Raw genomic sequence first — 16,325 nt, 5'->3', positions numbered from 1 at the left:
ATAAAGAATCGGTCCGATTTTCATCCATAAAAGTGAGTTAATTTTTTTTCTCACTTTTCATCCCTCTGCAGTCCATGTGCAACATGTACAGGACCATTTACAGTTTGCTATATTACAGCTTTGCAATGTATCTGTGGAAATCGGATGCCATCCTGTGGCATCTGACTTTTTTTCGTACCCATAGACTTGAATGATCCAATTTCAGAGTGAAATTGTAGCATGCTGCTATTTTTTGCACACTCAGATTCTGTTTGTGAAAGCAATTTGTCATCTGCACCGCCTGATTGAACAACAATGGTCTGAGTGCTGCCCGGTTTTTTACGGATAGCACAGGGACCGAAAATACGGTTTCATAAACTTGGCATGTTACAGATCGCTCGATCTGCCTATTATGAGGCTAGAAACATCCGTTGATCTGTATAGGTTTCCTGGTTGGTGGACATTTACTGCGACTAGTCTGTCAGTGTAAATGGATCCTATGAATGCACAGGAGCACATTCTGGTGGTGAGTTTGTAACCTTTGTTTTCTCTCCTTGCAGCTCATGTATGACCACAAATCACTTCAAATGAAAGCTGAATAGTGATGGGCAAACCTGAACTGTAAAGTTTGGGGTTCGTACTGAACACATGGTGTTCGTGCACATGATCCCGAACACAAGCTTTCTGGGAAGTTCTTGTTACAGTTCGGGTCCAGTTCGGTCCAGAGGCTGTAAAAAAATAAAGCACCTTATTAAAAAACATTATGATTATACTTCCAGGTCCCGCGATGCGTCCTGCAGACTATCTCCCGGCCACTTCCGTGTCCGATCATTGTTCTGCCGCCGGTAACCACCACTAACTTACAGGAACTGCCATAACGTCATAGCCATGTGACCAGTCTGGTGGGAATGTTGTACAGACATTGGGTTAGACTGGTCACATGGCTATGATGTCATGGAGGTCCTGTTAACTTCCGGGGGTATGCACTCCACTGCACTGCACTGCTAGTCACTCATCACTCAACAGTATTTGGCTGTTTTCGGCCATGTTCGCGGTGACTTCAGGGTTCACCCGAGTCCAAGGCTCATGGACTCGATTGAACTTTGACTGTCACTATGCAAGTCTCACATCGCATCACCTGGTACGGCCGCACACTGTCCTGACAGGAGCGGTTGGCTGCATGTATTTCCATGCAGCTGAGGCGCTCGTGTCCGGAGAGTGTCAGTCCGTGCCGGGTGATGCCGATGCGAGACTGCACTAGTCATATGTAAGTGGAACTCCGGCCAGTGTCAGTCTATTTCTCACTGTGTATAGACGCTGTCTGTACAGTGTGATAAAGCACAGCTGACAATGCTCTACCTGTGGACTATGTCAGACTAAGGATTTTTTTTATAATAAAGATGGACTCTCTAAATGTTTTTGGTTTTTATTTCTAATTAAAAAAAATATTTCTGTGTTATGGTTTTTTTTTTTACTGTTTACTAGAAATTCATGGTGGCCATTTCTAATTTGGCATTACACTATGAATTTCGGGCTTAGTACCAGCTGAGAATACAAAGCTGGTATTAACCCCTTTATTACCCAGCATGCCACTGCCATCAGGGCCGCTGGATGAGCCAGGTAAAGCATCTGGAAATGGCGCTAAGAAAACAATGCGCCATTTCCAGGGGTGGCTGCGGGCTGCAGTTTTTAGCATGTATTTAGACATATAAATGAGATCTCCTCTGAGACGTCTTTTTTCTAAGCTAAATATATCTAACTTTTTCAACCTCTCATCATATGGGAAACCTTCCATTCCTTGTGCTTTTTATATGCTTATCTTTTCCTATTTAAAACAGTTGTAGTATTTCTTACACTTGTTTTAGTACAGTAAATCAAAACTGCTTTTTTATGTAGCCCACCACAAGGAGGTAGAAGGAGAAAGGGAGTGGATGGATGAGAGGAGCGATGCTAGGTACAGAGGATGCAATCTCAGATATTGATTTTTTTCAGTATTGCCGTACCATGCTAAACCCAGAGATTATTGTAGACCTGTTCTAAATTATAATTTTTGGATACCTAATATTAACATATATTAGTTTTCCTTATTTTTATATCAGTAGTCTTAATGTCCTGCAGCAATTCTTGTATTGAATCTATTTCTGGGCAAAGGGTACTATTTAATAAAATGTCAGTATAGGAATAAGAAATTATCTTGACATAAACTATGAAGATAGGTATGAGTCGTTTACATACAGTGCCTACAAGTAGTCTTCAACCCCCTGCAGATTTAGCAGGTTTGATAAGATGCAAATAAGTTAGAGCCTGCAAACTTCAAACAAGAGCAAGATTTATTAACAGATGCATAAATCTTACAAACCAACAAGTTATGTTGCTCAGTTAAATTTTAATAAATTTTCAACATAAAAGTGTGGGTCAATTATTATTCAACCCCTAGGTTTAATATTTTGTGGAATAACCCTTGTTTGCAATTACAGCTAATAATCGTCTTTTATAAGACCTCATCAGGCCGGCACAGGTCTCTGGAGTTATCTTGGCCCACTCCTCCATGCAGATCTTCTCCAAGTTATCTAGGTTCTTTGGGTGTCTCATGTGGACTTTAATCTTGAGCTCCTTCCACAAGTTTTCAATTGGGTTAAGGTCAGGAGACTGACTAGGCCACTGCAACACCTTGATTTTTTCCCTCTTGAACCAGGCCTTGGTTTTCTTGGCTGTGTGCTTTGGGTCGTTGTCTTGTTGGAAGATGAAATGACGACCCATCTTAAGATCCTTGATGGAGGAGCGGAGGTTCTTGGCCAAAATCTCCAGGTAGGCCGTGCTATCCATCTTCCCATGGATGCGGACCAGATGGCCAGGCCCCTTGGCTGAGAAACAGCCCCACAGCATGATGCTGCCACCACAATGCTTGACTGTAGGGATGGTATTCTTGGGGTCTTTTGCAGTGCCATCCAGTCTCCAAACGTCACGTGTGTGGTTGGCACCAAAGATCTCGATCTTGGTCTCATCAGACCAGAGAACCTTGAACCAGTCTGTCTCAGAGTCCTCCAAGTGATCATGAGCAAACTGTAGACGAGCCTTGACATGACGCTTTGAAAGTAAAGGTATATTACGGGCTCGTCTGGAACGGAGACTGTCACAAACCACCGGGGGGGTCACTCAGAAATCCCCCGCGCTGGCTACCAGTACGTCACAATCGGGGGGTAACAAGTGGGGTCACCCCTCCTTTATACCTCCCGACCGACAGACAGAGCACGTGACGCGCTCTCTAGCGCCCCTCTTATAGTCAGGCCAATTATGGAATTGCCCGACAATAAGCAAGGAGGCCGCTATACTACTTATGCCGATTATTGAAGGGTCCCCAGTGAGAGTAGGGTATATATTCCCCCGACCTCCGCGGGCGGAATATATAATATCTTCCCGAATCTCACTGGCCTCCCCACAATAATCCTTGGCACAACTCGCTGCCACCAACCGCTTCACGGTAACTATTAGCCGAACACACAGACGTGGGATTCAAGATCGAGATAACAGAACAGCCCAAGATTAATTATATAATTTAATCAGCCTAAAGCACACTAGAACTACAATATATACAATAGGGAATCTACAGAATATACAGTTATGTCAGAGTACAGTTACAATCAAAGCATGGGTTACAAACAGGCATACACAGTTCCAGCAGTTACCTTGTTGCGTCTGGCCACAGGGGGGCGCTGTAGACCAGGTTTCCAGGAACTCTCTCACAGGTCTTTCCCAACCAGGCCCCCGAGCAGAAGAACACTGGAAAATGGCCGAAGTAGGGTTATCAACCTGGGCAGATCCAGGTCCCCTCCTACCTTAGTGACCTCACAGGGAAGCACTGCCACTCCCCCTGCATGGATCAGAATTATCCAGCAAAGGGGATATTGGCCATAACTTTGCCTGGGAGCGTCGTAGGCGGACGCCAATGCTCTCATTGTGACAGTTATGAATTTAGCTACAGAACGAGGGGACTCATGACCTGTCTGCCAGTTCCCCATTGGCTGATATCACGCCTGGGGCATTTCCCAATGTCCTGCTCCCATAAAAAGGGGGTGCCGGCATCGTCCACATGCGGAGACACCATTTTTATGGTTGCCATATTTATCGGAAATATGGCTTGCGAGATATGAACCATTTTTTACTGGAGTCGTTCTGTCTGGCTATTTCCATAGCCTTGCTAATTAGATACAACTCTTGTTACAGGGTGACGGCAGGGAGTCATCCTGCGTCCATTGTTCCCACACCACCTCATTTCCATATCACAGGACATGGCCATGGGATTTGTTGCTAAACCAGTTGTGTGAAGGAAAGGGGGGGTGACACCAGGAGAGGGCTTCCTGACATACTTGAATATCATGATTTATCGTCATATCTCCGGATTTACCTCACACCTCCCCCCTTTTGAGGGCGCTAGGGGGCAGCACACTCCGGTGTTCCCCCGTGCGCCCGTCCGCGACCTCTCCTTGTCGGGACAGCCCGTCTGCGTTACCGTGGTCACGGCCCCTTTTGTGGCGAATGGTGAAGTTGTATTGCTGGAGCGCAAGGCTCCATCGCAACAATCGCCCATTCGTCCCAGAGACGGTGTGCAACCAGCTGAGGGGATTGTGGTCCGTCTCCACGATGAAGTGGCGCCCGTATAGATAGGGTTGCAGACGCTGCAGGGCCCACACTATGGCCAGGCACTCCTTCTCCATTGTGGAATAGGCAACTTCCCTTGGTAACAGCTTCCTGCTCAGGTACAAGACTGGGTGCTCTTGGCTCGCAGAGTCCACCTGGCTGAGCACCGCACCGAGGCCGAAGTCACTGGCGTCGGTCTGTACTACAAACGGCCGCGTGAAGTCGGCTGCCTGTAGCACGGGCGGGCTGGACAGGGCGTCCTTTAGGGCCCGGAAGGCTGTCTCGCAGTCCATTGTCCAATCGACTGCAGAGGGCAGCTTCTTCTTGGTGAGGTCCGTCAAGGGCTTTGCCAGGCTACTATAGCATGGAACAAACCTCCTATAGTACCCAGCGGTCCCCAAGAAGGACATCACCTGCTTCTTGGTCCTGGGGGTGGGCCAGGATGCGATGGCCTCCACTTTCTCAGGCTCGGGCTTCAGTGTTCTCCCACCTACCCGGTGACCGAGGTACTGGACCTCGCTCATGGCCAGCTGACACTTTCCCGGCTTGATGGTCAAACCTGCCCGGTGGATCCGCCTGAGCACCTGTGCTAGATGCTCTAGGTGGTCCTCCCAGGTGGGACTGAAGACGGCAATGTCATCCAGGTACGCGGCCGCGTACCCTTCAAGTCCCTTGAGCAGGGTGTTGACCATCCGCTGGAAAGTGGCAGGGGCATTCCTCATCCCGAATGGCATCACCGTGGACTCGTACAGTCCAAATGGGGTAATAAAGGCAGAGCGTTCCCTGGCCTTGCGAGTCAGGGGGATCTGCCAATATCCCCGGCTCAGGTCCATGATGGTCAGGTACTGAGCCCCGGCCAACTGATCGAGCAGGTCATCGATGCGTGGCATTGGGTACGCATCGGCGACCGTGACCGCATTGAGCCCCCTGTAGTCCACGCAGAACCGAGTGGTTCGGTCCTTCTTAGGGACGAGGACTACAGGCGAGGCCCAAGCGCTGTTGGATGCCTGGATCACCCCCAGCTTCAGCATCTCGTCAATCTCCTGGCGCATGTGTTGCTGCACCTCCAGGGAGACCCGATATGCTGAACGCCGGATCGGGGGATGATCCCCAGTGTCCACGTGATGGACAGCCAAGTCAGTCCTTCCGGGCTGGTTGGTAAACAACCCCCGGAAGGGGAGTAGGGTGGCCCACAGCTGGGACCGTTGGTCCTCCAAGAGCTGGTGGCCAACCTCCACATCCTCAATGGATCCGCCTGCCCTAACCTGGGCTAGCATATCCAAGAGGGTTTCCGCTTCTCCCTCCTCGGGCAGGTTGCACACGGGGAGCGCACATGCCTCCCGCTCATGATGTGCCTTCATCATGTTCACATGGAAGGGCTTCCGCCTTCCACGGGCAGGGTCCAGGGTGACCAGGTACGTCACAGGGTTGAGCTGCTGGTACACGAGGTATGGGCCTTCCCAGGCTGCCTGAAGCTCGTCCTGTGGTACGGGGACCAGTACCCACACCTTTTGACCCACTTGGTAGGTCCTCTCACAAGCGTTCTGGTCGTACCAATGCTTCTGATCGGCCTGGGCTTGAGCCATATTGTCGTGTACCAGTTGCGTCAAGGCCTGCATTTTGTCCCGGAAGCGCATGACATACTCGATAACCGACACTCCAGGGGTGGCCAAATCCCCTTCCCAAGCCTCTTTCACCAGAGCCAGGGGGCCCCGCACACGTCGCCCGTACAGGAGCTCAAACGGTGAGAATCCTGTTGAGGCCTGTGGAACCTCCCGGTAAGCAAATAACAGGTGTGGGAGATACCGCTCCCAGTCACGCCCATGGGAGTCGACCAACATCTTAAGCATCTGCTTTAAGGTGCCATTGAACCGCTCGCACAGGCCATTAGTCTGTGGATGGTACGGGCTGGCCACCAGATGTCGCACCTGGACTTGCTTACAGAGGGCCTCCATCAGCTGGGACATGAATTGGGTCCCCCGGTCAGTGAGCATTTCCTGGGGAAAACCCACTCGGGAGAAAATCTCCAGCAATGCGGTGGCCACCTTGTCAGCCCGAATGGACGACAAGGCCACTGCTTCTGGGTACCGGGTGGCATAGTCCACTACCGTCAGTATGAAGCATTTCCCGGAGCTGCTGGGGATGGCCAGCGGGCCGACCAGATCCACAGCCACCCTCCTGAAAGGCTCATCGATGATTGGCAGAGATACCAGTGGGGCTTTGGGGTGTGGCCCCGCCTTCCCCACTCTCTGACAGGTTTCACACGAACGGCAGTAGGCAGCCACATCGGCCCCCATTTTTGGCCAGTAGAAATGCTGGTTTAACCTGGCCTTGGTCTTAGCGATCCCTAGGTGTCCGGCCATCGGAATCTCATGTGCGATCCGCAACAACTCCGTCCGGAACGGATAGGGTACCACCAACTGTCGGTCCCTGGGCCACGCCTCCGGTGAACCCTGCTGGACCGTGGCCCGGTACAGCCGTCCTTGGTCCCAGACCACTCGCTCCGGGTCCGAGTCCGAGGGAGGCTGTGCCGCCTGCTCCTTAAGAGCTTTCAGGCTGTCGTCAGCTTCTAACGCTGCCTGAAACCCCTGACTAGATGTGGCCAGAATCGACGAGACTGTCACATCTTCAGTCAGTACCCCGGGACCTGTGTCCTGGCCTCCACCTGACTCGGCTGCCACTTGGTCAGAAGGGGAAGAGCTATCGGACCTCCGGGAGGCCCCTTGGCTTCCAGCACTCCCACTGCGGGTGACAGCGGCCACAGCCGCTGCGACCGTGGGTCGTGCCTGCTCCTCCTCCGTTCCTGACCAAGTCGCCGGTTCAGGCAGACCTACCTGGCTTCCTGACACCCCGGTTGTGGGGGAACCATGCACCGAGATCTTACCTGGGAGCACTTCCGCTCCTGGACCGGCCCCAATCTCACCTGCCTGTTCCCCTCCTGCAGCAACAGAACCCCGCTGTGAAATCTCTGGGGACCCCACATTTGCTGTGGTAGCCCCCACCCCACACACTGGTCCTCCCCCTGCAGCACCCTGCTCTCTGCTTATCCCTGCAGAGGGCAACAGATCCCAGCTCACAGGCTGGTTACTTGTAGAGGCATTGTCACACCTTTCTCTGACCCCCTCCCCTGTCACAGCTGCAGCTGTGTGTGTGTCTATGGTGTCTATGCAAGCAGAAATATCAGAGTTCACTCCCTCCTCCCTTACATCATTCATAGATAACACATTAACATTGTCCGGAGGCATGTCAGTACGGGCTGAAGGTTCAGCCCTTGGTTGGGGCCCAAACTGGGAGGTTATCTGCCCCAAATCTGTCCCAAGTAGCACGTTTGCAGGGATCCGATCAGTTACCCCCACCTCCCTCACCCCTCGCCCTGCGCCCCAGTCCACATAAATGTCAGCAACAGGCTGCGCCGGGTCAGTGCCTCCAATCCCGGAGACAGCGAGGGTTTTTCCAGGGATCAAGTCTTGGGGGGACACCATCTCAGGCCGCACCAGAGTCACCTCCGAGGCGCTGTCTCGCAGTCCTATGGTCACAGACCGGCCGACGGTGACAGGTTGGAAGCTGTCCAGGGACCTACCACCACCCCCACCCACACAATACACCTTGGGCGGCCCTTGGGACGGGGACGGAGCCGGGGCCTTGGGACGCTGAGGGCACATGGCCTTGAAGTGTCCAGGTAGGTTGCACTGGTGGCACCGTCTTGGCTCTGCCACGGGCCTGGAGAGGGGAGTTGAGGGGGACACCCCCTGCAGTCTAGGGGCAGGTGGGGCAGTCGCAGAGTTCATCTTACCCCCTCTCCAGGTGCTGCTGGTGGCCGCTCTCCTGGCCTCAGGGGCCCGGTTGTTGGTGTAGTCATCGGCAAGGGCAGCTGTAGCCGTGGACCCCTTTGGCTTCTGGTCTCGGATGAACTGGCGGAGATCCTCAGGGCAGTTCCACAAGAGTTGCTCCGTGATGAACAAGTCCAGGATCTCCGGTCCGGTGGAAAGCTGCAGGCCTTGGGTCCAGTGGTCGGCAGCTCGGGCAAGTGCCCGCCGGTGGTCAGCCCAGGAGTCCTTTGGTCCCTTCTGTAGGCTCCGGAACTTCTTGCGGTAGGACTCTGGAGTGAGGTTGTACTGTTGGATCAGGGCCCGCTTGATGGTGTCGTAGCCCTGATCTGCCTCAGCAGGCAAGTCCCCAAGGACATCCAGGGCCTTACCCCTTAAACGGGGGGTCAGGTATTTGGCCCACTGGTCCTTGTCCAGATGGTGCTGCAAGCAAGTCCGTTCAAAAGCAGTCAAGAAAGAGTCCAAGTCTCCATCCTTCTCCAGCACTGGGAAGTCCTCAACACGGACCTTTGGAAGTTTGGTGTCTCGAAGGTCACGTGTGGCTGATGAGGGCCGGAGCTGAGCTAGCTGCAGCTGGTAGTCACGGTCTGCCTGTCGCTCTCGCTCTCGCTCTTCACGCGCTGCCTGCCGCTCTCGCTCCGCAGCCTCACGCTCTGCGTGCCGCTCTGCCCTGCGCTCTGCCAGGAGTTCCTTGTAGCCCTTCTGGTCTCCAGCCTGGAGAAGGGCCATAGCCATTTGAAGAAGGCTATCCGAGCCTCCCAGGCTCGGTGGAATGGCACGTGGTGATCTGCGGCACGCTGCAGAGCTAGGCGATTCACTGTCCCTTTCAGAGCGGAGGGCTGGCATCTTGCTCGTTGAGGAACCTTGGGTGAGCTGCTCCTCATCTTGTCCAGCAGTGCCAGGTTGCGCAATGTCCTCGGCAGAACGGTTTTCTGGCGTCGAGCTCCTGGAGGACTCGTGGGCAACCTCCTCATTGCTGTCCACAGCACCGTCCTCCCTCTCTTCGGCTCCTGCCTTAGCATTGGCCAGTTGCATAGCTCTGCTCCTGGTGCCATCAGCCATTCTTGCAGACTTTTGGTCACTGACACAGAACTGACACCTGATGCCTCCACACACCTTACAGTATCTGCACTCTGACACTCTAGTGTTGAGCTAGTCTGAAGACCCCAGCAGCCACAGCTGCTGCAGGCAGTCTTTAGTGTCTGGGAGTATGGGTCTCACACTCACACACACTATTATCTCGATCCCACCGCTATGCCACCAATATGTCACAAACCACCGGGGGGGTCACTCAGAAATCCCCCGCGCTGGCTACCAGTACGTCACAATCGGGGGGTAACAAGTGGGGTCACCCCTCCTTTATACCTCCCGACCGACAGACAGAGCACGTGACGCGCTCTCTAGCGCCCCTCTTATAGTCAGGCCAATTATGGAATTGCCCGACAATAAGCAAGGAGGCCGCTATACTACTTATGCCGATTATTGAAGGGTCCCCAGTGAGAGTAGGGTATATATTCCCCCGACCTCCGCGGGCGGAATATATAATATCTTCCCGAATCTCACTGGCCTCCCCACAATAATCCTTGGCACAACTCGCTGCCACCAACCGCTTCACGGTAACTATTAGCCGAACACACAGACGTGGGATTCAAGATCGAGATAACAGAACAGCCCAAGATTAATTATATAATTTAATCAGCCTAAAGCACACTAGAACTACAATATATACAATAGGGAATCTACAGAATATACAGTTATGTCAGAGTACAGTTACAATCAAAGCATGGGTTACAAACAGGCATACACAGTTCCAGCAGTTACCTTGTTGCGTCTGGCCACAGGGGGGCGCTGTAGACCAGGTTTCCAGGAACTCTCTCACAGGTCTTTCCCAACCAGGCCCCCGAGCAGAAGAACACTGGAAAATGGCCGAAGTAGGGTTATCAACCTGGGCAGATCCAGGTCCCCTCCTACCTTAGTGACCTCACAGGGAAGCACTGCCACTCCCCCTGCATGGATCAGAATTATCCAGCAAAGGGGATATTGGCCATAACTTTGCCTGGGAGCGTCGTAGGCGGACGCCAATGCTCTCATTGTGACAGTTATGAATTTAGCTACAGAACGAGGGGACTCATGACCTGTCTGCCAGTTCCCCATTGGCTGATATCACGCCTGGGGCATTTCCCAATGTCCTGCTCCCATAAAAAGGGGGTGCCGGCATCGTCCACATGCGGAGACACCATTTTTATGGTTGCCATATTTATCGGAAATATGGCTTGCGAGATATGAACCATTTTTTACTGGAGTCGTTCTGTCTGGCTATTTCCATAGCCTTGCTAATTAGATACAACTCTTGTTACAGGGTGACGGCAGGGAGTCATCCTGCGTCCATTGTTCCCACACCACCTCATTTCCATATCACAGGACATGGCCATGGGATTTGTTGCTAAACCAGTTGTGTGAAGGAAAGGGGGGGTGACACCAGGAGAGGGCTTCCTGACATACTTGAATATCATGATTTATCGTCATATCTCCGGATTTACCTCACAGAGACCATTGCGGTGGAGTACGTTACTTATGGTATTGACTGAAACCAATGTCCCCACTGCCATGAGATCTTCCCGGAGCTCCTTCCTTGTTGTCCTTGGGTTAGCCTTGACTCTTCGGACAAGCCAGGCCTCGGCACGGGTGGAAACTTTCAAAGGCTGTCCAGGCCGTGGAAGGCTAACAGTAGTTCCATAAGCCTTCCACTTCCGGATGATGCTCCCAACAGTGGAGACAGGTAGGCCCAACTCCTTGGAAAGGGTTTTGTACCCCTTGCCAGCCTTGTGACCCTCCACGATCTTGTCTCTGATGGCCTTGGAATGCTCCTTTGTCTTTCCCATGTTGACCAAGTATGAGTGCTGTTCACAAGTTTGGGGAGGGTCTTAATTAGTCAGAAAAGGCTGGAAAAAGAGATAATTAATCCAAACATGTGAAGCTCATTGTTATTTGTGCCTGAAATACTTCTTAATACTTTAGGGGAACCAAACAGAATTCTTGTGGTTTGAGGGGTTGAATAATAAATGACCCTCTGAATAAACTTTTCACAATTTAAAAAAGAAAATAAAAAAAGAAATAACATTCTTTTTTGCTGCAGTGCATTTCACACTTCCAGGCTGATCTACAGTCCAAATGTCACAATGCCAAGTTAATTCCGAATGTGTAAACCTGCTAAATCTGCAGGGGGTTGAATACTACTTGTAGGCACTGTATGCATTTTGTTAAGGATTCAATCATCTTCTGCTGAATTTTTGTTTTGTAGAATTTGTCTTTTTCTTTTGTCTTGTACAATAATTGTGCTCATTTATAATCTGTTACTATCCTTACAGCTTGGTGCAAGAAAACCCAGAAGTTGCCATGGATTCAATTGTTCATATGACACAACACATTTCACCCACACAGAGAGCTGAAATTGTACGAATTCTGTCAACCATGGATTCCCCGACATCTACATAGAGCTCAGTATGGAGTGTAACCTTAACATGGAAAACTGCTCTGTTTTGGAACGAAGAAACAGCATACATCGATGAATGACATATAGTGACCTTTTAAAAAATTCTTTTTTTTTTTGTCAAAAAAAAAAAAAAAATATATATATATATATATATATATAAAATCTATTAGATGTCATGCAAAATTTGTATAAAATGAGAAGACACCTCTGGGAGATCTATAATGTAGTTTAATAATGAGAAAACATTTAGCGCTTCCATGTATGAGACCTGATTTTTATTTATCTGAGGGGTTTATTCTACTGGAGTTATCCAAAGGTGTAAGTGTTCTAGACAAAGGGCATGGTTGACTCATTGCTTTGGGGTATTGGGACTGTGGCTAAGTTTGCACCAAAATGTTAGTCAGAAATGCTTGGAGGTTTGTATGTAAGCTGTTGATGATTGTGGGGGAATTAGAACCAAAGTTAAAGTTTGTGTATGAAAATAGGGTGTCAACGGAAGGATTCTGTTACCACTTACACCTTTCCTTGTCATTTTAGTAGTTTTGCACCTAAAGTACAAGATATATCATAGAAACATCTTATATATCTTTAATCGGTGTTTTACTTTACGACTTTCTAAAACTTTCCCCGCTTCATGAATGTACACTTAATGAGAATATTTCTCTTATAGTGTATTGTGTAGGGGAGTGTGCAGCTCTTGTGAAATGGCAAGAAAACATTTTTATTTTGACAGGGCCATTAACCCATCTTCTGACTAGCATTGATAAAGCCAAATTGAGGTGAAACGTGTGCATGGTGTGTGTTGGTTGTCTATGTGCAGCATGTAGTGTAAGTTCCCTTTGTGAAGTCACATTAGTTTATGCCATTGCCACCAAGCGGTTCTGAAAGTGGCATAGTTGCCTTCAACGCTATAGTTACACTAAGCTCCTCTTTAATTATCATGGAGGCTGCTCCACTGTATATTATTCATGTCAGCCGAACAGACGGAATATGCTTGGATTTGTATGTAGTGGCTCGCTCTTCCCCCAGAAATAAGAACAAATGAGGCTATATTATGAACAACATGTTAAAGTAGGAGCAGCAACCAGATATTAGCAAAAAATAATAACCGGCTAGTCTCTTTACATAGAATAGACCTTCTTTAAAAATAATAAGCATAAAGTACCAGTATTTGTTTTATATATATATATATATATATATATATATATATATATATATATATATATATAGCGAGAGAGAGAGGTATTTCTATATGTCTGTTTACATATAGATGTATAGATAAGCAGATATCTGTATTCACACCTATTGGCACATTGTTTAATTGTGTTGCTAGACATCAGCAAAAAGAGACTAGTAGAAGCCTGCAGTGTCAGCCTGAAACAGCAAGCAGATTTGCTAATCATCTGAGTTATAATGTAGGATATATGCTTCCTCCTCCCCAGAATCTCATGTCCCAGCATCTCATTACTAGAAATAACAATTGTGTAATATTCATTGACCTTTGTAAAATAACACTTCTACACATCAAATTATACAAATGCATGGTGAGAAATGTGTCAGTGCCTGTCTGAGCCATGTCAGCACTAAATTAAAGGACACTTCAAATGTTTAAAATGTATCAAATCCATCTCTCCATGGAGTATTAAACACAATTTATTTTCATTTGCTCAGGTGACTGCATCTCTTGTCAGTGGTTTCTGTGTCTCGCTGCCACTCATAAGTATCAGAAGCCCCAGCAACAATGAAATAAAACTGTATTTAATAGTGTGGAGAGGAAGGCAGCCTCACACCCAGCACATTTCTATTTCTGAAAATATATATCATGGATAGGTTACAAGACGTTTTTAAAGGGGAGCATTACAATTCTCTGCCATAAATTGGCAGCAATGATACAAAGAATAGAAAGAGTGACATGGAATAAATATTTTAGACTTATCACTTACCTGCTAAATCCTCAACATAGACTTAGCAAAGCAGAAATAGTGTTAATGATCTACTAAATGAAGACACTATTCTATTACGTTTTATTCCTGGCTACCAAGAACTGTTAGCCGAATCTGCAAAGCACTAAAGTATTAGACCGCCGCATATACACTGTTATAAGAGGTACACAGACAATAGAATTTAGAATCGGGTTACTTGACTGTTATATTTTCTGTATTTTGAAAGTACTTTTTTAGTTTTTGTTTTAGCAGTGTTTTAATATCTTACTGTTTTTTAGATATGCGTTTATATTTGTTTGTATGTAAGTTTTATATTTGTTTATTTTTTATTTAATGTTACAATTGAAGTTTTGCTCCTTTCCATCCTTACACCTTAATAAGCCATTGTTTAGTCTTTCACAGTATTTCTTCATTCTTTTACAATGCTCAATTTTACAAATTGATACATATTGCTTTTCCCAAACGTTTCATGTTACTTGACTTCTAGTGAATGCAGTGAGCATGTTATAAGCCCTGTTACAGTACAATGTGCATTGCCAGTGTTGGGGTTCTTGAATATTTGCTGTTTACAAGTTTGTACGTCTCCGAATCTTCAGTGGGATCCGCCACTAACCGAAATTCTTTTATCTTGTTGGATTCAGACAAGAAGACCCATGCTACAGAATAAACATTCCCGGTGGTGTGATTTCCTTTTTTTTTAGTTTTTGTTATTTTACACTTTAACACAAAACTTGTATCTTTCTATTCTGTATTACGTCAATGAAAGATATTTTCCGGGATATTCTGGTCAGGTCTGAAGTTTGATGGCTTGATACATGTACCTTTCTGGGATATGATGCGACTTCATGCACTGATATTCAGTTTTGTGGGACATGTGTCTAGTTTCTAGAATGATGCAAAGTTGCAACTCGAGCATAAATAAGTTATATTACTTTATTATACTATGCCAACTGGGTCATAGGGCCACATAAAAAGAAAATGCTGTAAATAACAGTGAAAGGCCCGCTATTAGCATATGACAATTAGATGGTGCAGTAGTGGATCTCCAACTCAAGAAGTGTTCACAAAATACGAAGTGTTGTAAGTCAAGTGCACTAGAAGCAAAGCGCATTATAAGCATGCAGTGTGATATCGATTTTATGCTCACGATAAGAGGGTATGAGCATTTAACACAGACCCACTCATAATAGTTATTTGGCTACATAAAATTGCCTGCTGATGGCCATCCTTATAATTCGTGACAGAGTAATACTACAGATTACGCTCTTTTATTTAGTTTATATTGACTTTTTTATGTTATAAAGGCTTGTTTGGACAGTTCACCAGATGAATGGTATAATAAAGTAATGGCATATTTGTATTGATCTAATGGTACAGGTTGATTGAAATATCCTGATGTGTCAATAATTGCATTGATGAGTCTTAATATAACGCTGAGCATTCTGCTGGCATCATTGTAAATGTGTTAGATAGCAGTGGTGTTTGTTTTGTGTGGAGATTTTCTTGATGGTTTATCATTTTCTGTAAATTAGTGTGGGTAATTTTTACTGAAACAGAGACACTACATGTACCTGACATTAGCAGATATAGTTGTGTTTATTGGGATAGGATGTCATAGGAAAAGTTGACCCAGTAGGATGGTTTTAAGTAATAGCAACACTACGTATTTTTCCATTTTAATATATACAGATTAAGCAACACTTTCCCCAGACAGTAGTATTAGATCATATGCTGTATTCCCAGCAAAACGTAATAGAAGTTGTTTCATGAAACATTTTGTGAAGGGCACAAACTTTGAAGAGTGTCCTTCGAGAGAGAAAAAGCTTTTTTTTACATGCAGCATTCAGTCTCTGTAAAGTGTAAAGGTAATGCAGAAGCCAAATAGACTTAGCTGTATCATTACAGTCTCATTCACACATGGCTTTCAAAGAACTGTAGCACTTTTGTACCATAAAATTTTACCAAAATTATACCATATTTTAGTTGTGGAATTGTGTTTTATTTTGTATTCCTATTTCATGGACTTGTCGTAGGAATATATTGATAGAATTCTGTATATGGTCACACTAACTTATTTTTTTTATGTTTTTGGTTTCTTTTTACCAAGCCTGTGAGCATAATAAAAAAAATATAAAAAATCCTCTCACAATGGATTCCTTAAAATGGCTGCAAATAAGTCACTGCAAAGATTGAGAAAAAAAATGATCATCACATTCTTACACAACTTGCCCACTAAGGTTCTTCACATTAAATCAACAAAAAAAAAAAAGCATTTTGTGTGAATTAGACAAAAGTAAATTTTAATTTTGGATAACATTTTTGAAACACTTCACAGTTCAAACATAAAATGGTGAATAACATTGCTTTTTTTTTTAACTCATTTACCTTTTTAATTTATATTTCATGTTCACAAGTATATGCATATTATCAGAAATATTCGAAAAA

General features: G+C 46.8%; 1 protein-coding gene across 1 annotated transcript in view; it reads left to right on the top strand.

Moving 5' to 3' along the window:
• Window positions 1-14,565, top strand: part of ACACA (acetyl-CoA carboxylase alpha) — a 776,656-nt gene extending 762,091 nt beyond the window's left edge. Inside the window, exon 55 of the mRNA XM_075335853.1 lies at window positions 11,813-14,565. Within this exon, the coding sequence (XP_075191968.1) occupies window positions 11,813-11,939 (127 nt within the window). The 3' untranslated portion in view covers window positions 11,940-14,565. The remainder of the gene's footprint in view (window positions 1-11,812) is intronic.
• Window positions 14,566-16,325: the final 1,760 nt, after the last annotated feature.

This window comes from Anomaloglossus baeobatrachus, chromosome 2, assembly GCF_048569485.1.
Source record: "Anomaloglossus baeobatrachus isolate aAnoBae1 chromosome 2, aAnoBae1.hap1, whole genome shotgun sequence".
Lineage (NCBI taxonomy): Eukaryota > Metazoa > Chordata > Amphibia > Anura > Aromobatidae > Anomaloglossus > Anomaloglossus baeobatrachus.
The sequence above is the reverse complement of the archived record's forward strand: the minus strand, read 5'-3'. Positions and strand labels throughout refer to the sequence as shown.